At 45.9% G+C, this 25,368-nt stretch overlaps 1 protein-coding gene across 1 annotated transcript in view; it reads right to left on the reverse strand.

Annotated features, from left to right (window-relative positions):
- Positions 1-25,368, reverse strand: part of EPHB1 (EPH receptor B1) — a 463,088-nt gene that overhangs the window by 284,559 nt on the left and 153,161 nt on the right. The window contains exon 3 of the mRNA XM_025291403.3: positions 17,429-18,110. Within this exon, the coding sequence (XP_025147188.2) occupies positions 17,429-18,110 (682 nt within the window). The remainder of the gene's footprint in view (positions 1-17,428; positions 18,111-25,368) is intronic.

The following is a 25,368-nucleotide window of genomic DNA, read 5'->3' on the forward strand; positions in this document are numbered from 1 at the left end:
ACACTGCAAGCTTCTGTTTCTGATCTGTAATTAAGACCTCCATTTAAGCTGGTAACACTTCTTCAGAAAAAAAAAAGACAAAGGAAGACATTTCAAGTAGATCTGCTTGGACTTCCTTTCTGTGAATTATTACAAGTGTTAATAGGTGTCTTCATTAAAGTATAACTTAAGAAATATTACAAGCTGGGTTCCTCCACCCTCATAGGTCTGATGACTCAAAATCAGCAGCGCCTCCCACTGAACTGAAGCAAATTTATCAGAAAGCAAAATTAGCCAATTTGGTCTATCCAGTGGTGGAAATGAGACAGAAATAGGAAACAACGTGGGTTTGCTTTTCTGGGAACAAACATAGCATGTGACCAGATTCCAAACAGGTCAGGAGCCTTAACTGTTTAGAGATCATCAGAGAGCAGGGCCTGCTGAACCATCGGCTGCTGTCATGATCCACGGGCCCTGACAGGTTCCACCTGGGGTGGGAGGTGGGGTTGTATCTAGGGAACCAGTTCTCCTGCAGAGGGCCAGCTCCTCCTGCACCCAGATCTGGTTCCCATCAGCACCCACACCCTAAATTAACATTCCCTTTAAGAGAAGCAGGGACTTCCCTGGTGGTCCAGTGGTTAAAAATCTAGCTGCCAATGCAGGGGACACAGGTTCGATCCCTGGTCCAGGAAGATTCCACATGTTGTGGGGCAACAGGGCCCGTGGGTGACAACCACTGAGCCCATGCTCCACCACAAGAGAAGCCACCGCAATGAGAAGCTTGCCCACTGCAACTGGAGAGTGCCCTGCGCACCATGACCAGAGAAAGCCCGAGCCCAGCAATGGAGAACTAGCACAGCCAAAAAGAAATACATAGTAATTAGAAAAAGAACACTGGGCTTGCTTCGCAAATGCAGCCTTCAAGTGCCCCGTCAGGCCTTCCCCACCCACCCAACCATGAAGTGGCCCCAAGCTCCTTCTATACAGAACTTCCAGAGTGGACCCCAGGGGAGACAGTCCCATTTCAAATGACAGGATCTACTAAGCCCCCCACTGCAGTTTATCTAACCTGCCCTCTTTTCTTCTGGCCTCTCCAAATCCTCTCCTCGTATCGCTACTTTCTCTGATTCCCTGGGCCTCTCCCTCAATGAGTTAAGCCTCATCGCTGGAGCGGAAGCACTGTCAGCCAGGGGAAACCTGCATGCTAGCTGACTGCCTCCTAAACAGCTCTCCCTGCACGTCCTCTGCCCTGACAACACCTCATCTCAGAGGCTTCCAACACCCAGGGCTGATTAGAATTTAAGATGATTTTCCCAGGGAGTTAGAGCACTTTCTTTCTTTCAAGGGGCCTAAGGGTGAAAGGGGGATAAAGCTTAAGTTTCGAGGAACAAATACTTTAGATGTAGAGGAAAACTGTTTAATTGCTTAAGTTCTTACTGGTCTCAAATAATACAGTAGGCGGGTGAGGAAGAGGAGAGCTGGGGTGCAGTGTTTTACAAACCTGTTTTGCCTGATGAACCAGCGAGGCAGGGCTCTATACAACTCACTTCTTTTTTTTTTTTCTTTTTTTTTTTTACTTTACAATATTGTATTGGTTTTGCCATATATCCACCACGGGTGTACACGTGTTCCTCGTCCTGAACCTCCCTCCAACCTCCCTCCCCATACTATCCCTCTGGGTCATGCCAGTGCACCAGCCCCAAGCTTCCTGTATCCAACAACTCACTTCTGATCTGACCTGGCCTGGGAGTTTCTACTAGCCACCCCTGCACCTTCTCATTCTGCAGCCCTGTGCCCTGGAGGACCCCAGCCTCTTCATGCATCCCGTTGAGTTAACAAGAAGACCCCTCCCCACACACCCTCAAATATCCCTGCCTTCAGGCAGTGCACATTCTAGTGTGAAGACACAGACAATACACACATAAGTTACACACTACACTAGGGATGAAAAGTGCCATGGAAAACATAAAGTGAGGTAGGGTAGACGGGAGAGCTGTTAAGGGTGGTCTACACTGTAAGTAGGGTGGTCAGGGCAGGGGGCACCGAGAAGGTAACAATCAACTAAAGGCTTGGAGGAGAAGGAATCATCTCTGGTCTTGGAACAACTAGATATCACAGGCACAATAATAACAAAATGACCTTCATTCTGAACCTCATGCTTTCAACAAATGCTACCTCAAAACGGATCACAGACCTGAATATAAAACACAAAACTATAAAAGTTTTAGAAGATAACATTCGGAGAAAACCTGGATGACCTGGGGTTGGGCAAAGAGTTATTGGACATGAAACCAAAAATATGATTCTTATCCTGGAACAACTGAAAAAATAATTGGTTGGATAAATTGGAAAAATGGATAAATTCTCCAGACAATGGAGTATTATTCAGCTCTCAAAAGAAATGAGCTGTCAAACTGTGAAAAGGACATGGAGAACCCCTAAATGTACATTACCAAGTGAAAGAAGGCAATTTGAAAAGGCTACACACTGCATGATTACAACTGTAGGACATTCTGGAAAAGGCAAAATTATGGAGACAGTAAAATGATCAGTGGTTGCCAGGCAATGGATGTGGGAAGGGATGAACAGGCAGAGCGCAGATGATTTTTAGGGCAGTGAAAGTACCCTATATGGTACTATAATGATGGACATATCATTATACATTTGTCCAAACCCACAGAATGTACAACCTTAGAGTGAACTCTAATGTAAACTGAGTGATTATGATGTGTTGGGGTAGATTCATCAATTGCAACAAATGTGCTACTCTGGGGGCATGTTGATAATGAGGGAGGCTATACATGTGTGGGAGCAGCAGGTATAGGGAAAGATATATAATATATGTACTTGCCTCTCCATTTTGCTCTGAACTTAAAATTTCTCTAAAAAGTAAAAATCTTCCATAAAAAATTAATGGATAAATTGGATTTCATCAAAATAAAAAATGTTGAGTCCCTTGGACTGTAAGGAGATCAAATCAGTCAATCCTAAAGGAAATCAATTCTGACTATTTATTGGAAGGACTGATGCTGAAGCTGAAGCTCCAAGCGAGCTCTCAGGAGATGGTGACGGACAGAGAAGCCTTTCGGAATGCTGCAGTCCATGGAGTCGCAAACTGTCGGACATGACTGAGCAACTTAACAACCATGCTTTGTAAAAGACACGGTTAACAGAAAGAAGACACAAGTTACAAACTGGAAAATGTTTTCAAATCACATGTTCAACAAAACAACTTGCATCCAAAATATGCAAAGAAATCTCAAAACTCAATAGTAAGGAAACAGCCTAATTAAAGCGTGGGCAAAATTGTTGAACAGACACTTCACCAAAGAATATAAACAGATGGCAAATAAGCCCATGAAAGATATGCAACATCATTATTTGCTGGAGAATGCAAATTAAAACCACCATGAGATATCATATACCAATTAGAATGACTAACATAAAGATACTTACAATACCAAGAGCTGACAAGGATTCAGGGCAAGTGCTGGTGGTAATGCAAGATGGTACAACCATTCTGAAAAATCAGTTAAACGTACAATTTCCATATGACCAAGCAATCCCTCTCCTGTGTATTAACCCTACAGAAATGACGTATATACAAAAATCCATGCCTGAATGTTTATAGCAACTACTTATAATCACTCAAAATTGGAAACAATTCAAATGTTTGCCAGCAGGTGAACAAACACGGTGCATCCATACAATGGAATGTTACTAGCAATAAAAAGGAAGAAACTACTGACACAAATCAACTTTGATGATGCTCACAGCATTATGGTGAAGCCAGTCTCAAAAGTGGGCACAGTGTATCATTCAGTGTTAAAAGGCAATATAATGGTGATGAACAGATCATGGATCAACAGAGGTGGCGGATGGGAGGAGGGAATGGAGAGAAAGGGAAAGCATAAGACAGCTCTTCTGTTTCCTAATTTTTATGATGGTTGCACAAATCTACACTTGTGTTAAGTTCGTAAAACTGTCCATCAAAATAAGTTTAATTTTCTGTATGATAATTTTTTTAAATAAAATTTAAAGTTACTTCAAAATGCAAAAATAATTTAAAAAAATTAATTTTTCAGTGATAAACTGGACAAACTTATATCCACTGATGACTAGATAGGCGGCTTCTACCATCTTCAGAGGCTCAAATACTTTCTGTACCCCTGACTCAGATCATGTTATCTAAGCCTTCCTAATATTTCCTGGATCTCTGTAAACGTATCACATTCTTGCCACAATTCTCCTATGCCTCAAGAGAACCAGCCCCATACATAGAAAATTATGCTCTGGTTTATTTAATAATGAATTGTTAATAACCTCAAACCCATTTTTAACCCTTGCAATGTGCCAAGATCTCAGCTGAACTCTACCTGGACAGATCCTTGTGGTGTCTTCACAGAAACCTCCTCCCCTGCATTGCAAGGCAAATTCTTAACCACCGGACCATGAGGGAAGTCCTCTGTCTCCAGCTCTTGACAACTACCCATCAGTGGCCATTTTCTCAATGGCTTTGTGGCCTGGCTAACTGCATAGAATATGGACTTAAGCCCTTATTTTCTAGAGGAGTCCTTGGGCAGGGTTAAGACAATATGCACTGAGCTTTGGGAAGTATATTATGTACTAGAGATAGTCCATACAGACTCCAGAAAAATTCATTTCGAGATCTCGTCCCAGAATTGGGGGATTTTCCCAGCAGATTCCAGTGGGGTCTCTTTTGTCACATGTAGCCATTACCTAAACAGATACCAGTGGAAGAGAATGAGCTAGTTATAGTGTTTGCTTTCCAGATTCTATTTCCTTTTCCTTTCTTCCTCCCTGACTAGTCAGTACCAACATGTATCACGCTGATACACTCTTCTCCTTTTCAGTTGTTTACATTCACAAGAAATCAGAAAATTACCCCATGTTTTCAATGCCCAGGCACTGACGTCAAAGCTTTGACACATCTGCGTCATCAGTTTGTTCACCATATGCTGGGAGAAACTGCATCTCTAGACAGGCCGAGTTACCAGGTAACCCCCTCTCCTCATGACTTCCAGCTCTCCGAACTGGTCGCCCTGTCACTTCCAGGCCTTCAGAGTGACCCTGGCCCAATGAAGCATGGGCCACTCCATTCTAAGCCACAACAGAACTGCCAGGAAGGTGCTGACTGCTCTGGTATCTGGAACCTCCTGTGAGCCTGCAGTGGGTTCAAAGACTTGGGTCGGAGCTGGGTTCTGTCCTAACACTGGCTGCTGTTCCCCTGGTAACACACGAGGCAACTGGGCTGCTTTCAGCAAACCTAGTGACACAGGGTTGGGAACAGAAATTGCCTGGCGAACCAAGAATAGGACTGGGTGAGAAAAAAGCCCTAGAGAGTGCCTTGACTTGTCAGAGGAGGTTTCCTAAGTTGGGGCATCCTGATGACTCAGCAGCTCCTCCATAAGGAAGGTCCCTCATACCAGTGATTCCCACCTATCAGCCAGAACAAAATTACTAGTAAAAGGATAGACTTAAGTGTCCCCCCAAAGAGTCTATTGTGTGTAGGGCTATTGAAAGACGGACAAAGATAAGAAGGGTGATGGACGCCAGCAGTGGGAGTTTACAAGAAACTCTGTCATTTCTTGTTTCCTCTCTCTTAGGATGGGAGGTTAAGACAAAGCCCCTCTTTGCCATTCTGAAGAAGCTTTGTTGCTTATTTTGTCAAACTCTCCCTCCCAAGCCTCTCCAAGGTCCCCCTGCCCTTTCCTCAGTGGCTGACTTGCACGGGAGTTGGCCCCTCCACTGCTCCCCTATTCCAGGCTCACTCTCATTCTCTGGCTCTAATTAGCAACTGCTTTTTTATTTTTGTATGCATGTTCAAAGACAGAGAGCAGGGGGCGGGGGGTGGGGAGACTGAAAGGGAGAAAGCAAAGGTCTGTGTGAAAGGAGAGAGCAGCTGGCTTCTCCCTCGCCCCCTCCGTGTACCCGGGCCCCCGTGTTGGCAAACAGCACACAATATCTGCCTACAGAGCCCTTTGTGGCCCAGAAGGAAGGGTCTGCATACAGCTAGGAGCAGGAAAGGAGACTGGAGTGGAGGTGGGGAGGGGGCTGGGTGGGCAAGGAGAAGGCTAGAAGACGCCTGGCCGTCTGGGGGAACCAGGGCAGAGAGAGGACTCAGGGAACCAGGATGTCCCACCACCTCTGCCTCCTCCTTCTGGGTCAGGAAGACGAGGGGTAATGGATGTCCAATTGGCTTGTGTGCTGATGCTCTCAGCTCTCTGGAGAGCACATCCATTGCCCCCAAGGCTGCAGAAAGGGCTCAGAAGGAAGGGGGCCTGCTGCTTGGGTTGGGACTGTGAGCTCACATTTAGACTCCACAGAGGTGCAAAGAGGGGGCGCTGAGTGCATCCTGATGGGGTTCAAAGCAGAAAGGCATGGAAAGGCCAGTCCCCAAAGGTGAAACACTCTCCTAAATAGTTGAGTTTTCATTGAGGAAATTCTGAGGTAAGGAGGCAAAAGGGGAGGCGCACTATTAGCCTGAAAGGTTAACTCTGTCACCCTGACTAGGTATGTTTAAACCACAAACAGCTATGCTTACTAGTTCTTTATTAGTACCTGGACTGAAAGATTTAAAAGATGATAAGAAAAAATAAAGTCTGAAAGAATTCTCATAAGTCAAGAATCATCACGAGTGAGGTTCAGGAAGCTGAAAGAAGCAGAGTATGTTCCAGAAAAATTAAGAAATGAGCATGAAGAAGCAGGGCATCCTACAAAGATATTGTTTTAAAAAAGCAATTGTTCTTTTAAATAACTGATCTTATTATCAATATGTGTGATTATATATTAATAATTTTATGAATAAAATTATTCATAATATTTACAATTGATTTCACTGATAAACATTGACTTCCTTTATTTCCCTCTATGAAAAAAAGAACTTTTTCTTGCAATTTGCATTTAAACAGCTTTCTAGAGGGAAAAAAATGAAAACAATGAATGGAACTAGCCATTCACTCATTAAAATTCTACCAATGGAATGTGTCTTCTCATTTCTCTTTTTTTCAAATCAAGTCCAGAGAGAAGACAGACAAGAGACTAGCATAAATGGAGGAAAAGAAAACAGCGGACAGATGAGTTTGGCCAAAGATGCAGAGGGGAAGACAAACAGAACCAGCAAGGAAAGGGAAGCCCACGTTGCAAAGGCCTCCACATTCGGATTAACACAGGCATGTGTGTGACAGACCCAGAAACCGAACAGAAACCCTCCAATTGCCTAACTCCCAGAACAGGCACATTTTTGCCAAGTTGATGATTTGGCAGAGTTCTTGCATATTCCATACAATTTCATGGAGAATCTCTATCCATCATGTGCAAAGAGCAGATTGTTGTTTTCCACTTGAAACACACACGTTGCATTGACCTTATGTCCTCTGTCAAACTGACACATTATCATCAACTTTTGGTGAAAGGGTTTCAAGATGTATGGGCTTGCTGTCATTCTGTTGATTTTCTCCTGTGTGTGCTGTGTGTGCACAACGTGTCACTCTATTGGACAACAGACAGACAAAGCCTCTGCCATCACTGGTTACTTCCTCCATCTGGTTCTGCCACTGTCACCTCTCCAAGTACGTGGCTTGTCATTGGACTTGCACTCTCTGCCTGCCTGGTTTTCCTGGAGTTTACGCTACCAATGCTCCTGAGATGTTTTCTTACACATCTTTTTTTTTTTTTTTTTTTTTATACTGGATTAGTTGACTAATAAGGCTGTGTTAGTTTCAGGTATCCAGCAAAGTGATTCAGTTATACATATACATGTATCTATTCTTTTTCAAATCCTTTTCCCATTTACGCTGTTACAGAATATTGACCAGAGTTCCCTGTGCTGTACAGTAGGTCTTTGTTGGTTATCTATTTTAAATATAGTAGTGTATATATGTCAATCCCAAACTCCCAATTTATCTCTCCCCCCCATCACTCTGCTGGCATCTTTCCTCTTTGGTAACCATTAGCTTGTTTTCTGAGTCCGTGAGTCTGTTCCTATTTTGTAAATAAATTCATTTGTATCATTTTTTTAGATTCCACATATAAGGGTCGTCATATGATATTCGTCTTTCTCTGTTTGACTTACTTGCAAAGTCTTTCTTCCTCCTCAGCTCACATCCTGCTTCCACCAATTTTGCTTTCAATGTGTTTTGTTTCATTTTCATTTAGCAGATGGCACAGAGTAGGCATTCAGGACAAAGAGGCACATCAGGGGTGGCCCTGCCCATGGAGAGCTGGGGGAGTAGAAGAGTGAGAGCTGGGCTGACCATGGAAGTGGAGGGGTGTGTCTTGATTCATATGTACCATGAGTATGGTCACTCCATGAACCTCCCGGTTCCTCCTGAGCCAATGGGAAATACTGATCAAACTCTGATGGCTTTTTTTTGCATACCTTAGTGAAGGCTTCTATCTCCGTCCACATGGGACACTGAAACCCCAGCTCCCATCACACATCACACATTTGCACCTAATAGACTCTTGCTCTTCTTCCTTCTGGGGAGAAATACAGAACAGCGGTTATTAGCCAGGCCTCAGAATCCTATGCTGTATGACCTCGGCAAAGCTATTTGGTTTCTTTGCACCTCAGTATCTTCAACTGAAAAGTGAGCATGATGATTGTGTATACTTAACAGGGCTATCTGAGGATGTAAGAGATAATGCAGAAAAAGAATCTGGCAGAGAAACTGGGACATAGTGAGTGCTCTATAAATGATAGCCATGCCGCATTAGTGCCTCCATGCAAGCTGGAAGCCGATCCAGAGAAGTTTGCTCCATACCTGAATCAGACCCATCACTGTGATCTGACAGTGAAACACGGGACTGCCCAGCAGAGCCTATAAGCTGCTCTCTTAGCCCAGATAGACAAGCCAAGTCAGCAGTCTTTTAAACGTCAATCATTTGCATATTATCTCTATTGCTTTTTGCCCTATTTTCGTGCCAGGCTTTTAATTTATTATTTAACTTATTTTTTTAGGCTGACTCATCTTTCAACCTGAATATATTTAAATAGAAAAGTATTGAGGAAGGAAGGGAGGGAGGGAGGGAGAGAAGAAGAAAAAGAGGGGGCGAGGAGAAGATGGAGAGGCAGGAAACAAGGAAGAGGAGGGCTGAGGCCAGGAAGGGAGGTGGGAAGCCCACGGCCCCAGAGAGAAAGAACTGCTACAGAGTTGAAGACAAAAACCAAGAAGAGAAGGAGGCAGTGAGCAAAAGCCTGGGGCTAAGACAAAGCCCACTGGCACAAGCAGACCTGAGGCATCAGCAGGCTGAGCTAGACATGTGGTCAGGGAGTGGACTGAGACAGATCCAGGGCTGCTGGGGAAGGGGTGGCAGGTCTGATGAGAGTGGGATGCTGCAGAAGAAATGAAGAGGAGCTGGAGGAGGTAGGGGCTGAGGGCTGCTGACATTTCAGGGGTGGTAGAGTGGGAGGCACCACAGTGGGCTGAGCCCCAAGGCCCCAGAGGTGAGCTGGGAGAGTAAAAGGAAGGGATGTGGAGTGGAGAGACTGGGCCAAGGAGGGAGAGCTGAGAGGTGCATGCCAGAGGGGAAGCAAGGAACTCAGAAGAGGCAATGGGTAGGAGAAAAAGGATGAGAAAATCAAGGCATGCTTCCCACCAGACTGGCGGGAGTGGCCTTCCTGAGACAGCATGGCCCTTCCACACCACCACCAGCTCTTGTCCTGTCCCACCCCAACGCCCCATTCCCCACCACAGTCAGGGAAACACCGAAACAGGTGTACAGCATGTGCCAAAATGTCCTGAGGCTACAGATGGGCAAAGAATGTGTGAAGGGTGGGATGCAGGGCAGAAGGGAAGGGACTAGAGAGCAAAGGGTAGACCACATCATCAAGTGAGCATACTCCAAACTGATGCAAATCTACCTGATGTAATGATGCATTACATAAGAATATTCATGTTTCAGCTCCCCAACAAGGCAATTTATGGAACTTTGCCAAGTTCAACGCCCCTCAGAGCAAGAGAAATGCAAATGGAAACCACAGTTGGATGCCAGTTTTCATCTATCAGATTGGCAAAGACAAAAACAATTGATATTATATTATCTTGGCAAAGGTATAAGGAACAGAAACTCTAAAACTTGTTGGTTAGAGCAAAAATCAGTAGAAAATGTCTTTTTTTGGAGGACTGTTTGGGAATATCTATCAAAATTAAAAATGTATATACTCTGATTCAGCAATTTTACTTCAAAGAATCTGTTGCATTCTTAGCTCTTAGAAAAGTGCTTGGCACACAGAAAGCCCTCAATAAATATTCATTGACTAAATTAATTAATGAATTAGTCTCACAGATAATGCTCACACCTAAGTGCAAAGATGAATGCACAAGGATGTCTGCCGAAATATTGTTTAGAAATATCAAAACACAGGAAGCAACCTACGTGTATATAAATGAAGGGCCATTTCAGTAAAGGCACATCGATCCAATGGGATACTACACAATCACTGGAAAGTAAGAGGCAGATCTCTACATAATACAACCAAATCACTCCTAACTTTCATTGTTAAGTAAGAAAGGGAGTTGGGGGTATGGGGGTGGTGGATGGAACTCAGTGAAAAACCCTGTGCAGTAAGCCCTGTGCAAATGAAGAGAGGATGTGTCTGTATTTTGGATGTGCAAATGCATGGACCCTGTTAACAAGAGAATATCAGAAACTAAAACAGTGAGGGATCTGATGAAGACAAGAGTCAGGGAAACTTAATGTCCTACCTTTTCAAAATATTTAAAAAATAACAACAAAAAGTAACCTGGGATAAGGGAAATTTGCATAAAAGTTCCACCCCAGGGTCTAGCAATGGGCCTCTGATTCATTTCAGCCCTAGGAAGCGCTCTGAGATGAACCAGGCTGCCTCTGGAAGTCTGAGTGTCAGATCACTGGAGGTGTCCAAGAGCAGGTGGGGGACCACAGTGGGGAAGCAGACTATGTGTCACCTGGTCGGCTGGACTCTGTCCTCAGAGGCCTTACCTAGCTGAGAGGGGCCACCCTCCATAGGCCACTCATGACCCTGCCCTTTGGACATGACAAACACTTTCTAAGAACTAAGATTCTAGTAGATTCTCAGAAGTAAAATTGCTCCATCTGATTGTTTAAGTGTAAAGGGCCTGGCATCAGTAGGTACTCAATAACAAACTAGAGAAAGAAGTGAGCATAGAGACACTGTATCTGCAGGAACTCACAAGTGGAATCCAACCAGACTGAGGAACTGGAGGCCGCAAGTGCCAAGGCCTGCAAGGAGTGAGCTGAGCAGGCCCCAAGGGTCGTATCTACCTCATTAACTGGCCCTTAAAACAAGAGTGGAGGACTCAGCTTCAGCCACCTGACCACATAACTAGTACTCCAGCTCTTAGCTCAGCTGACAAAGACAGTACAGATGGCATCTGCAGGCAGAGACCCCTCCCCTAGGGAAAGGCCAGGGTGCCCCTCTCTCAACATCCCTGCCACAGTTCCATTGGCAAAATAAGGCTTGCTCCTGGCAGTGTGCAAATGGGATGTATTCCTTTCCCTTTTGCAGCTGCCCTGAGCTGACTGTCTCAGGCTCTTCCTCCACTGACTTGAAAGAGAACTGAGGCCCAGGAGCATTAGGGTACTGTCAACACAGCTTGTCAACGGGCCAAAGTATGGAAACCAAACTCACACCATCAGAGCTCCTGGGGCCCAGAATCGAGGGACCGCACTCCAAGCAAGTTCAGATTCACTGGGAGTTTTCTCTATACTTCCAACTCAAAAGTGGCAAGGAAGTTTGTGCTGAGATATGTGCGTTCAGGTTCTGCACACGAGACCATCCAGCTCCAGAGAGAGGCAGGACCAGGGAGAAAAGGGGGTAAGTCTGGCAACAGCACCGCCTTGGAGGCCCATGTTGGTCCTTGAGGCCAATTACTGAGCCATAACCAGGACTCCATCCTGCAGCCCTGCCACCCTCCCTGTCCTTTTGTAAAAGCACAAAGCCTTTAGACCTCATCCTTCCCAGGGAGCTTTGTGTCACTTACCCCCGCTACGGATGCCATGACCTTCTGGATGGTCCAGAGGCAGGTCAACATGTCAGAGCATCTGACGTGGTACTGAGAGGTGGTACTGCTTCCAGAGAGATTAAAAAGAAGATGGGCGTAGTCAACATGGAGCTCTGTGATGTACAGTGCAGAAACATAAAACCACAGAGCACAGTTGCACGGAACACCCGGACCCAAGAAAACACAAAGGGCGACACAGGTACAGAGAAAGTGTTCATGTGACAAGAGCTGAGAGGGGGTTGCTATTCCTGAAAACAGATATTGCATATCCAAGGATGGTTAATTTCAAGAAAAACCAGTCTCAGAAGCAGAGGCAGACAGTGGCCTCCCAGACTTGAGTTCCGATCCCGGTCTGACATCACCCAGCAGGGCTCCCTAGACTGGTGCCCGGCGATGCTCTCTGTCTGCCTGCTCTCCATGGATAAATAAGGCCGCCAGAATAGTTGACCTCTTGGTATCCTGCCCACTTCCACCCCAGCTTGGGCTGTTTCAGACTCCATAGTTCTTCATGGGCCCAAACTGGACTGCTCACGCTGTGATGTACCCAACCACCTCAATAATGATCTTGTGGTGCCTTTGTCATTGATAATGTTTACTAAGTCATGGACGTATTTCACTTTTTTTCATTATTTTAATGTTTACTAAGCCAGGACAGCTATCATGCCCAGAACATTCTCAGCAGCTTCAGCACTGACCTGGGAGAATCATGATTGCTTGGTCAACACCAGTGGAATCTGGGTACTTCTAACCTGTCCTTTAAAGGCAGAAGGGGCGGCGCAGAGCACAAGGGGATTTGGAACTCAGAGCTGCCCTTCCCCTGTTCCCTGGTTGTCCCCTGCAGCCCCCAGAGTCTGGGCTGTGCACCCCCGCACAGTATGCTGGAGTCGGTGAGGCAGACAGCATCCTTCCAGCTGTTTGCTGTTGCTCATGTTGGGGTCACAGCCCATTACATGCAGCCTATTACATTAGAGTCCTCTCTGGAGGGCACTGGGCAGGGCCACCGTGGAGGCCCAAGAGGTTTCTAAATGAAGTAGCCTATTGGGAAATCCCATTATGAAGCTCATCTTACAGGACTGCGGTGTTAATAACTCTGACCTTCCCCAGCGCTGAGCTGAGCGGGTCTCCCTGGGGCCTAGGAGGAGGCATCTAGGCTGTGGCCTTCCTCTCAGTCACCAGCCAACAGCTGATGGGCCAGAGAGCAGAGCAGAAAGACTTCCCCAGTGCCCCTGAATGTGGTCACCTGTACACACACACACACACACACACACACACACACACACACCCAGCCAGGATGAGGAGGCAGGAGGAAACCTAGAGCTGGGACCAGTAACCCTAAGGGAGGTAGAAATAGGCCCCAGAAACTTCTCTTTTCCACAAAGAGTTAAACTAGATATATTTTTCTCCCCTTTCAAACTCTGCAGATTTTTCTGTCTTAGCTCCCCAGGTTTATAAACTGGCTCTCTCCCTGGCTGCTCAAGTTGACAAAGGCACTGAAATTACTGAAAGGTTCAAAATGTCTCTTGGATTTCCAGGCATGAAAGAATTTACATGTAGGTGGAAAATCACCAAGGAAAACAGTCCCTCCCAAGGAAGAAAGGGGAGGAAGGAAGGCAAAAGAGACCTGGAGGAGGGGCAGGGAAGTGTGGGTAAAGGTTGGGGACGCTGCACAGACAGTGCCCATAAGGTCTCAGGATCCAAGGCAGGGCTCTGATGGATACCAGGGAACAGGAGAGACACGAAACAGGGGGCAGAAGAACCAAGAACAGAGCTGTTCTTCTTTAGGAACTGCCAAGGCCCTGCCAAAACCCAGAGTTGGAATGATCTTAGCTGACCTCCAAGACCAGCGCAACGTTAGGGACCACAACACAGAGGGAGCTTGCCAAGCACTAGTTCTTGGCCTCCCTGGTCCAGGGACACTCAGGCTACAGGGACTCACATGGAGAATCGACTCAGCCATCAACCTGAGCAGGGACGGCTTGAGGGTGGATAAAGACAAAGCCATAATTTCTCATTAATCGGCTATACTATCAGTATAAAACTTGAAGCTGGGGCAGATAGACCATTTTGCTAGTAATCAACAGTTTCACAGAGATAAATGCATGATGGGTTAGAGTCACTGGTGGGATCAACAGGCTTCTGGGATTCTGCCTGCTTGGTCTAACCTATGTGTACAGAAAGGATGAGGCTGGAACAGGCCTTAGGCCATGAAGCCTCTAGAAAGTGTGTGAGCTGCTTGCTGCACATTCTGATGTGCAAGCTCCCCAGTGGCTTCCTCTGCTTGCCACCCCCTCCCTCCTCACAATAGGAACAGCTCTAGGCCAAAACCATTCTTTGCTGGCTGGGCCACCTAATTGGTCTCCAGGTGCTTCTGCAAAACCAAGCAACTGGTCACCATGACTCTGACAGGCAAGGGTTTAACAGAGGCAAAGTGAAAGTCAGAATAAGAATCTTGCCCATGATGGAAGTCTGTCCCGCCAGAAAAACAATACAAAGGATATGCTTTCTGCCACCCCATAGAATCAACACATGCAAAAGCCCAGATTCAAATATCCAGAAAAGAAAATTGATCAGCTTGACACAACTGTGTGACTCACGGAACCATCCAGGCTTCTCCCAGCTGGGCCCTGGGGCATCAATTCTCAGGGCTGTGCAGAGAGAGAGCAGCTTGCCTCCCTTCTCAGGTCTTACCAGGATCGCTGATGGAGACTCACTCTTTCTCACTCACAAATCTCTACTGCATCCACCGATCTCCATGCTCTCAGTAGTAGGCTGTACCAGGCAGGCAATTGTGGAGGATCACGGTGCCCACCTGACAGGCCAGCATGAGAATCCAAAATGAATTGAGCAGGTTGCCTTGAAGATACACCCCAGGAACCAGTTACAAATACCTCCCCAAGCACTGTCCATCCCTATCCAAAAAGTACAGAATCTACCCAAGGCCCTTCACCTCCCTGGGCATCCCACTGCTGTGAGCCCTAGAGAGGTGGAGGTTGGTCTCAGTCATCAAGCCCAGGTTACTAGCAGAGCCAAGGGCAAAGAATTCAGAGGATTCAGCTTAAAATTCTTGAGACAGAAAAAAAGGTGCCTTTCTAGAGCACTGAGCCCAGCCAGGCTGCTGGGCTGCAGGACCTAAGGTACTGCCTGGCTCACTACTCTCTGCTCTTAGAACTCCACCAAAATGTGGCTTCCTATGTCTCTGAAATGGCAAAATCATGGTGCTCGGGGCTCCCCATCTCCTCCAGCTTCCAGTGAGTTTGCAACAAGCAGAGTGTGAAGTCAAGTCAGGTTCCTAACAGCTCTAGATTAGGAACATCCACCAAACGTCAGGAGGAGGCTGAGGCTAAGTAGACAGGATGGAAAGCAGCCACTTGGTTTTACATATTTGCCCCCATAGGCCCTCCCAGGACAAGCACAGGAGGTGACTGAGAAGCAGCAGGCACTGCAGAACCCTCCCAAAAGAGAAAAGTTCCGATTAGCCCAGAGAAATGAGAGCCTGTTCCCAGAGTCCCAATTAAATCAGAACCAATCAATACTTTCTCTGGTTCCCGCTGTTCTGCTCAGGAAATAATGAGAAAAACAAGGGCCCCAGCCAGCAAGCGTGGGATGGCAGCCCTTTGAAGTCTGGAGAAATCACCCCTGCTATCAAGAGTGTGCCTTGCAGCTATGGCACCTGCAACTAAACTCGGCCTGGCCTGGGTCCCCACGCAGACCCGACACATGCTCAAGAGGGCACTGCCCTCCCACCCCCAACCAATGCGACAGGGGAGCATGGTGGGACCAGGCCGGCTGGTATTAAACCAGTCTGTGCTGATTCATCACTTGATCTGGCACTTTCTCTCCTCTGTTTCCACATCATCCATCATGGCACTATAACCAAGAAATCCATTAAAGACACAAAGGCGCAGCTCCCTGCTCTCAGCAGGCCTCAGAAAGGCTGTGAGCGCCCCAGCCCAGGCAATTGGCTGAGTCTAAAGGACTGCAGAGTTGGTGGGCAATAGCAATACTCTGCCTGGTACCTCACCTGCAGGTGGTTGGTGACTAAAAGTGGAGAAGGAGACACACAAAGGATGTTTCATTGCTCAGGCAGGGTGGGGAGGGCGCCAGGGGACAGCTGGCATGAAGCTCATGATGGAGAAAATGGAGCAACTATAGCTCCCTCCAGGCTTCCCTGGTGGCTCAGTGGTAAAGAATCTGCCTTCCAGTGTAGAAGACATGAGTTCAATCCCTGGGTCTGGAAGACCCTCTGGAGAAGGAAATGGCAAACCACTCTAGTATTCTTGCCTGGGAGATCCCATGGACAGAGGAGCCTGGTGAGCCACAGACCACAGAGTTGCTAAGAGTCAGACAACTTAATGACTGAGCACACACGCTTGCATGGCTCCCCCCATCTCCACGTGGTCTCCAAAGGACTGGGGGCAACCCGAGTAAGGAGTCAGGGTCAAGGTGGTCATCTCTGAGGTCTGTGTGGGAAACCTTGCTTTTGAAAGACTCTGAAACTTTGAAGGCCACAAGCAAAAGATAAAAATAAAGGAAAATAGTCTTCTCTTCTTCAACTTGGGTTCCCCTCTGTTTGGCTTCCATGTGCTCAGGCAACAGATGAGCCATGGACCCTCTCGATCTTTCTATTAACTCCCAGAGAAGGCCGAGTCTCCAGCCAGTTCAGCATATTTATTGCCATAGACTGGACATGTTCTCTCCTGGACTGAGGAGGGCCAATGTGAGGACAGGGTACCCTGACACCGCCAACTGCAAAGTCACCATCACTCCGTAACGTCCTGAAGCAAAAGTAACAGAAAACATGGTACTATAACACCCCCATTTCAACACATTCATCTCCTTCTAGGACCTACTAATGCTAGGCCCCGTCCCTGCCCCATGGCCTGGCACTAAGTCCCTGGAGGAAGACAGCCAAGCCAGGAGGCTTTCAGTTAATAAGCTGCATGGGTTCAGTACCAAGCTAAGTGATGTGGGAGCTGGACTGAAATGAATGAAAATATTTTCCAAGTTCAGTTGCTTCACAATTACCCTTGAGTGACTTATCCATGACAACCCAAATAATCCATGCCTCAGAGCACAGGGCTAGACAGGATGCAGGGGTGTGTGTGTCTGTGTCTGTGTCTAAAAGAGGGAGAAATGGAGAATATGAGTGTCAATGTTCCCAAAACTAAATATACATGAGTGGTTATGATCCCCCGTTTGGAATTCTCCCCATCTCTTTCCTCTACTTGGAATACAGAAATTCTGGTTGAACACAACTGGAAAACCATCAGGCTTAGCACTGGAGATGGAGGTTCTCCAGAGCTTCAGAAGAAGCCATTAGGCTCTTCTGTCCCTATCTGATCCAGAGATGGACGTGGGGACTCCTGACTCCTGATTTCTTTGCTGCAGGAAGGAGAGGCCTCAAGAGCCTCAGGGCTTACCCTTGCAGGCCACGCTGTTCTCGGGTTCATAGCCAGGCTTACAGGTGCAGCGCCCGATGGGCACCATCCACTCCCCGTCCCCGTTGCAGTAGAGTTTAATGGGCACATCCACTTCCTCTGCATTGGGGATGCACGTGCCCCGAGCAATGACCAGAGATGTGCTCTCTGCCCCAGTCATAGTCTCTGGGAACACTGCAAAATTTTGCACAATGCTGGGACACTTTTTGAAGAAGACACGGACAGAAAGGAGAGACATACAGGCTCCATAATCCTGGAAAGCGAGGTAAAAACCATTCCGTGTAAGAGGCCCAAAGCTCCTGACTTCTGTGTTGACCTTCATCAATCTTCCCCCAAAGTCCACCTGAGAGAAGCTCTCATCTGCCGCAATGGTGTCCACTTTGAGGTAGGGGGCCTCGGACCAGAAGGCCGACTTCTTGGTGGCAATGACAGAGTCAGTCTCGTAGTAGTACAAGTTGAAGGTCTCCTTGCAGGAGCCTGGGACGTTGGGGAGGCTGCTGCAGTCCCTCACAGTGAAGCGCATCTCCGTGTAGATGCGATGCGCCCCCCGCCGGTTGATGAAGGTGGTGAGCAGCCAGTTGTTCTGATTGGGCTCGAAGACATTGCACACCTGGTAGGTGCGGATGGTGTTCAGATTTTCATCGTAGCCACTGACTTCTTCCCACTGTACCAGGCCGGCCAGGCACACACATGGAAAACACAAAATAGAGAGTAAGAAGACAAGGAGAGGCAGAGCAGAAGAGAAGTCTGGCACTGAGGGGGCCTTACGAGCTCACCAGTGTAACAGCTTGACTTGAGAAATGAACACGCTTAACCCTAACTTGCATTTAAAGATGTCCTTATGAGCACATTTCAGGAGATTCCTATGTAGTCCATCCCAAAATATAACAGACTTCACTGTATAAAGCTTCCCATCACCTAACCCACAACTCTCATGCTGTGACAGTGACTCATTATGTCCACAAGGAACATTATGTCCACCTGCAGCTTTGAGTCCCATATGATGGCAGAGACTTTCATCCTCAACGCCACAGCCTCTACTCTCAATAGTCACTCAGGATCAGGGGTCTGACCACATGTCACCACCATCCACCTGGGAAATCCTCATTTCTGAACCTAATTTTTTTATTGTGATATAACTCCTTTATATCTCCAAAAATCATATAAATATAAAATTTTTCAGAATTTTTCAACACAGATTCACAAAAACTTTTGTTTTATAACATCAATCTCTTTGAAAGAGCTAGACTGTGAAACTGGGAACAGCAGAATTGCTGAGGGATCCTAAATGAAGCAAATTAAGCTTCCTTGTGTGCATACTTTGAGCAAAGATGTGATGGAAGAGAATGTTGGAAGGTGTTACTTAGGGAGTAAAGAAAGCTTCTGAATAAGGGAAATACAACTGTGACTCTTGTTGGAAAAGAGTTCTCTTATAATCAGCAGTCCTGTGGATCAGAAGGAAAATAATGTCTCTCAATCATATCAACAGTTCCCCCAAAGAACTAGCTTACCATCACCAATTTATAGGTGCAATTCATCATTCAATTCAACTCACCCATGCTCACATCGCCATAAAGGATATGGGGAAGACAGGAGACAGAAACAAGTGCTTTGAATGGCTGAAGAAATTCACTTAGTAACTTATTTTAGTAATAGGCAATAGGGGAAGAGGGTTGGTCTGTAAAGACATGGCTCCTTTCATGAGCCACCCAGGGGGCCAAAGAAAAGTTGCTGGATCATTCACTCTTCCCTGTTCTGAGAGAGGAAGCAGCTGCCCATATTGGGGAGTCCTCAGAACCCTGCCCTCAAGAACTGGGGGTCTTCCCAAGAGGTTCCAATGTGTTTGCTAAAAAAGTAAATAAGGGGCAGAAGAAATTCCACTTCCTAAAGTGAAAAGAGAAAATAAAGATCCTTGACTAGTTAGCAGTGGCGACAAAAGAAATCAAACAGTACCATTTCTTTCAATACTGTGTTAGTTGCTTATTATTCACAGTGTACAGTTGAAATATATAAATGAGAATTCTTCATTAAAAGAGCCAAAAACTAATCAAGTGTTACATGGGAGATACACTAGGATTTCTTCCTGCACAGAATTAATTCTCTGCAGGAGCAAGAGGCAAGGCAGAGGCGAGGCTGTCCTTCAAAACTGTACCAGGGCTTCTGAACACCAGGCATGGAGCAAAGGGAAGAACACCTGGAGACCTGGCCCTGCCCGCTCAGGCCTGTACAGCAACCCCCAGTGACACTCCTCCCCAGACCCCTTCCAGCATTCTCAGGAGGCCCAGTTCCTTCCCTAGTCTGGAGTTTTAGTGGGCTCCTTCCAGGATCCTTGCACACAGCCAACCTCACCTGCATTTTGTTTAATTTCTTATCCAATCTCTAGATGTTAAGGTACACTTTTAGATTTTTTTTTTTTTTTTGGTGTTATATTCTATTTAAGTGTGTTTGTTAAAGTTACATTCTGCTTGCCTGGTTTTTTGGAACCAGAAAGTAAATACATTAGGGATAAGTCTTTGCTAGCAGTTTTTTTAGTTCAACTGTTCAGACCTCCCTCCCTTTTCATGGCTGTTTTGAAATTACATTTTCCCAGTTGACCCTACATGACTTTAGACGGAAGGACAGGATTTTTTTTTTTTTTTTTTTTTTCTGTTCTGCAATTGTTTAAATACAGCAGGTCTCACGATACATCATTTCACTGGGCTGTATGAGGTTTCAGCATGAACATGGGGCGCCTTTGTCAATGCACAGCTGAAGCCTGAGGCCCACTTAGGGTGGGGACCTTGAGCCACCCAAGACTAATGCAGCTCTGCTATGTGAGAGCAGGACAGGAAGCCCACCATTTGGGGCTCATCTTAACACTAAGGCTGTCACCACTACCATGTCTCGAAATAGACAGAATGAGGATTTACACTCTTGTGGAGCTGGGATATTGAGAACATTTATCTTAGAAAATGACATTGATTGGTATTATACGACCCAGTAGAGGTAATTGTTTGCATCATTAACCTCGCTGGGCCTCAGTTTTCTCATCTGTAAAATGAGGAATCATACTGGGTGACCTGGAGTCATAAAAGTCTACAGATCTAATTGATTCCATGACAGCTCCTAAGGGAGTGATCAAAGCAAATTAGGGGGAATACAGCTGTATATTCAAAGGGAAAGAGCAGAAAGAAATTGAGAGAAAGAAAAATAATTCCTCGTTGTTTAGGGAAAGGCTATGATGAAGTCTCTTTCCCTTTTTTATTCTTCTGCCTGCTAGAGCTACAGGGGTTAGAAACACAGCAATCAGAGTGGGCTGGAGGAAACACAAATACTCTCTGAGCAAGGGGCAATTAGGATTGTGGGCCCTGAAAGAGAAGATTTGAGTAACTCAAGATGAGGGTGGGACAGCATTCCCAGCAGGGAGGCCAGACATTATTATTTGCTTGTGATACTTGGAATCAGTGCCATTGCTTTATAGTTCTACTTCATGCATCCATCAGTGAAAAAAATATTTACTGAAGGCCAACTTTATGCCAGGCATTCCATTAGCCACTGGGGATGCAGAAATATGAAGCTTATAATCTAGCGAGAAAAACAGAAATTAGACAAATGGTTATTAAAATAAATAAATTATTACAACTGTGCTAACTGCCGTGAGGGAAAATTTCAGGATACCAAGAGGCCTGGCAGAGATGACCCTCCAAGCTGAGAGGGATGGGTGGATAGAAGTCAGCCAGGAGAAACGCGCATCTGCTGCCAGCAGAGAGGGGAGGAGAAGGGACAGAGCACTGAGGCCCAAGAACAGCAAGTGCAAAGGCCCTGTGGTGGAAAGAAATGTCCTGGCACCACTGAAGAAGGAAGAATCATTAAAAAAAAAAAAAAAAAAAAAAACTAGAGGTAGCAGGAAGAAGACCGCAGAGAGGGTGAGTCTGATGGAGAACTTGGAATTTCACCCTGAGAGTTGAGGCACTGATAAGTTTTAGGGATGAAAATATAGGTGACCAGAGCTGAGTTTTTAAAAGAGTTCTCTGATGCAAAGTAGAGCCTGGGTTGGATGAGCACATGAGCAGGACAACCGGCCTTAGTTTTCCTGCTTCAAGTGAGAGATGGCAGAGGGTTGGACCAGACCGGTGGAAACTGAAAGTGTATCTTGGTGCAGAAATTCTAGGTTCTCATCACGTTGAGGTGGGGTGATGGGGTGAGGGACAGAGAGAGGGTGCTTTGACCAGACCCATGTGTCCCCTTAATACTCTTTCATGCATCAGGTCTGCCTCCCTAACCAAGCTTTGAGGGACTCAGTGTCTCTAGGTGCACAGCTTCACAAATCCTTGAAAAATGGGTTTCACCAGCGTTGGATACACAACCCCATTGGTATTCAGACCTAAGACCTGTGCCGGTTCCAGCCTCTGGGGGGCGCTCTCACTGCCCTTCCCAAAGCCAATCTCCTACTAAAGGTTTCTTAGCCTCCACTTCTAGGCATTTGACATGCTGTCTCCTGTGTCCCTTTCTGTAATTATCTCCTCCCATTAAAACAACAAAACACCTCCATTTGCTTATCAGATTGGCAAAAAATTAAAAAGATAAAATATCAAGTCTCTGTAAGAATATAGCGAAAAGGCCACTCCTGAGCCTATATGTGGCAGAGTAACTGGTGGGATGTTCTAAATATCAAATCAATAGTTCTCACCATTTGGAAGGTTGGCCACAACTCAAATCAGTGGGGAAAAGGTGAACCATTTTTTTAAAATTGTTGTAATAGCTAGGTATCCATCTGGAAAAAACACATAGTTCTACATCCATACTTCTTACCTTACTCCAGAAAAAATGTCCAGTGAATCAAAGATTTAAACATTAAAAATGAAACCATAAAAATACTAAAAGAAACCATAGAGACAATATATGTATAGTAATGATGACATGAAACTCAGAAGCCATAAATGGACAAGTCAGCACCATACAAATTTTTTTTTTTTTTAATTAACATGATGGAAATAGCCATGGTAAAATCAAAAGGAAGAGAAAAGAAAACATGCTGGGAAAAGATTTATTGCAATTTATCACAGATAAAGTGTTAATTTCCCCTAATAGATTTTTTTTAAAAAGTCTATACATCAAAAAAAAAAAAAAACAGAAAAATGGGCAAAGCATACTAACACTGTTTACTAAAAGAAACAGATACAGCTCATAAACATATGAAAACGTGCTAAACCTCATTCAATATAACCAAAATGGTAATTAGCCACATGGGGATACTTTTGACACTTTTTTCTTTTTGGTCAGACAAAAGTTTGATAACACCCCATGTTGGAGAGGGTGTCAGAGATAAGCATTCTAATAAATTGCTGGATGAAGGGTGAAGTGGTACAATCTCTATGAAAATTTTGGTTTTATTTATCAAAATTAGAAATGTATACAACATGGGAGTTGGTGATGGACAGGGAGGCCTGGCGTGCTGCGATTCATGGGGTCGCAAAGAGTCGGACACGACTGAGCGACTGATCTGATCTGATCTGATCTGATACATCATTTGACCCAGAAATTCTACTTCTAGGATCAACCCAGAGTTTGATGCCAATCTGACTGCAGTCCTCGCTTCTTGGAGCTCTCAACTGGACTTTAATATGACACCTGAGACTGAGTCTTCCCCATGTTAATGTGCATAGTAAACACATAAACTACTAACCACACAATTAGTAAGCACATAAACTACTAAAAATATGAAATGGGATATAGCTATATGATGGAGTACTATTTGGAAATAAAAAATAAGGAAATACTGGTACATGCAACCTCTAAACCACGGCTGCCCAGTGAAAGAAGCCAGACACAAACAACCACATATTGTATGGTTCTCTATCTACATGAGTCCAGAAAAGGCAAATCTATAGACATAAGAGTGTTAGTACTTCCCTGACTGAGACCGTGGATGGGAAAGGAGAGTGACTGCAAACAGATATGAGGAGTCTTTTCTGGAGCTGATGGAAATGTTCTAAAATGGGATGGTGATTACACAACTCTGTAAATTGACAATCATTGACTCGTACACTTAAAATGAGTGAATTTTATGATATGTAACTAATACCTCAATGCAGCTTTTTCTGAAAAGCACTCTTGGTTATTGGGTACAGCCTGTCCCTCAACACCCAACAATGATGGCCTGGTCTCTATCATCCACACACAGTAGGCCCCTGGCAACTTCATGCCCAATTTGTCACCACAATTTGCCATTTCTTCCAGAACAATGTTGCTCCTATCTGGCCTCTCTGTTGCTTTCCACTGCCGTGCAGTAGTCTGGCATTACCTCACTCCTGGACTCATGCCCTGGCTTGCTGTTTGGTCAGAGTAATGATAGCAGACCAGGCAAGAGATGGCCAGGGCTTAAGCCAGGACCACATCCTCTCCCATCACTCAGAGCCAGTGCCTATTTCTGCCCCTGATGTTGTTGCTGATGTTCTGGCACCTTTCTTCTGCACCATCCTCATCCCATCTCAACTCCTCCAAGACACAGAACCAGAGAATAACAACCTGGGAGGAAGCCATGATAGGTCGTGTTGACCAAGACCTTTTGTTGACAAATGGGCGCACTGACTCTCAGAGACACTCAACAGTAGCCAGGAGTCAGGCCACTGATGGGTGGCAGAGCTGAGCTCTCTCCGCAGACATTGCTTTGAGGGGCCTCGGGTCTTATATAGGGCTTCCCAGGTGATGCAGTGGTAAAGAAACTGCTTGCCAATTCAGGAGACTCCAGTTTGATCCCTGGGTTTGGAAGATCCCCTGGAGAAGGGAATGGCTACCCACTCCAGTATTCTTGCCTGGAGAAACCCATGTACAGAGGAGGCTGGCAGGCTACACAGTCCATGGGGTTGCAAAGAGTGGACATGACTGAGCTACTGAACACAGGTCTTATTCCCCCCATGATGTCTTTCCAGCTTCTATTCAGCTACCATGTTCCAAATGCTTAAAGTATGATGATTGAGCTTATTCCACACAATTTAGCATTGGATAATACAGTGTTTTGAACGATTCGTTAATTGCTTTGGTTTCTGCTTCCAGGCTGTGAGCTCCTTGAGGACAGGGAATTATGTTTTGACTAATTTATTAGTTCTTGTTGACAGTGAAGTAATTCTGTGCATTTAGCCTTGCAACACTGGTATTACATGACAAGGTTTTTGTCCAGGATATCTGGGACCAGTGGAATCCACAGGCTTCTCAGGGCTCCACCCTTACTCCCTTCTCCTCTCACTTTTCATCCTGGGTGATCTCAGCCACACAGAAGGCTGTAACCACAGTGGGGACCATCACTGACCTCCTCCCAGTGTCCAGAGTTATTTATCCAGCTGCCACCTGGACATCTCCAGGTAATCTCCTGGAAGCCACCACCTTGCTCTCTCTAGTCCTGCTGCAGTCTCAGAAATTCACCCCCTATTCCCAGTGCCTAGCCCTCGGAGAAGGCAATGGCACCCCACTCCAGTACTCTTGCCTGGAAAATCCCATGGACGGAGGAGCCTGGTGGGCTGCAGTCCATGGGGTCACTAAGAGTCGGATACGACTGAATGGCTTCACTTTCGCTTTTCACTTTCATACATTGGAGAAGGAAATGGCAGCCCACTCCAGTGTTCTTGCCTGGAGAATCCCAGGGACGGGGGAGCCTGGTGGGCTGCTGTCTATGGGGTCGCACAGAGTCAGACATGACTGAAGCGACTTAGCAGCAGCAGCAGCAGCCCTCAATAAATACAGACAAACTGAGGGGACAAGCGAGGTCCTGGTCTGTTCCTCAGCCCCTGGTCCTTGGCTGGGGACTTAGAGCAGGTGTCACCAGGCTAACTTGTCCCTGGGAGAAGAAGAAACAAAGCAGCCTTGCACAACCAGCAGAATACTAATAGCCTTTGAAAGGGCATTATTACTGATGCCAATAGACCATCTGTCCTTGAGATAAACCT

The sequence above is a fragment of the Bubalus bubalis genome, chromosome 1, assembly GCF_019923935.1.
Source record: "Bubalus bubalis isolate 160015118507 breed Murrah chromosome 1, NDDB_SH_1, whole genome shotgun sequence".
In the NCBI taxonomy this organism is placed as follows: Eukaryota; Metazoa; Chordata; class Mammalia; order Artiodactyla; family Bovidae; genus Bubalus; species Bubalus bubalis.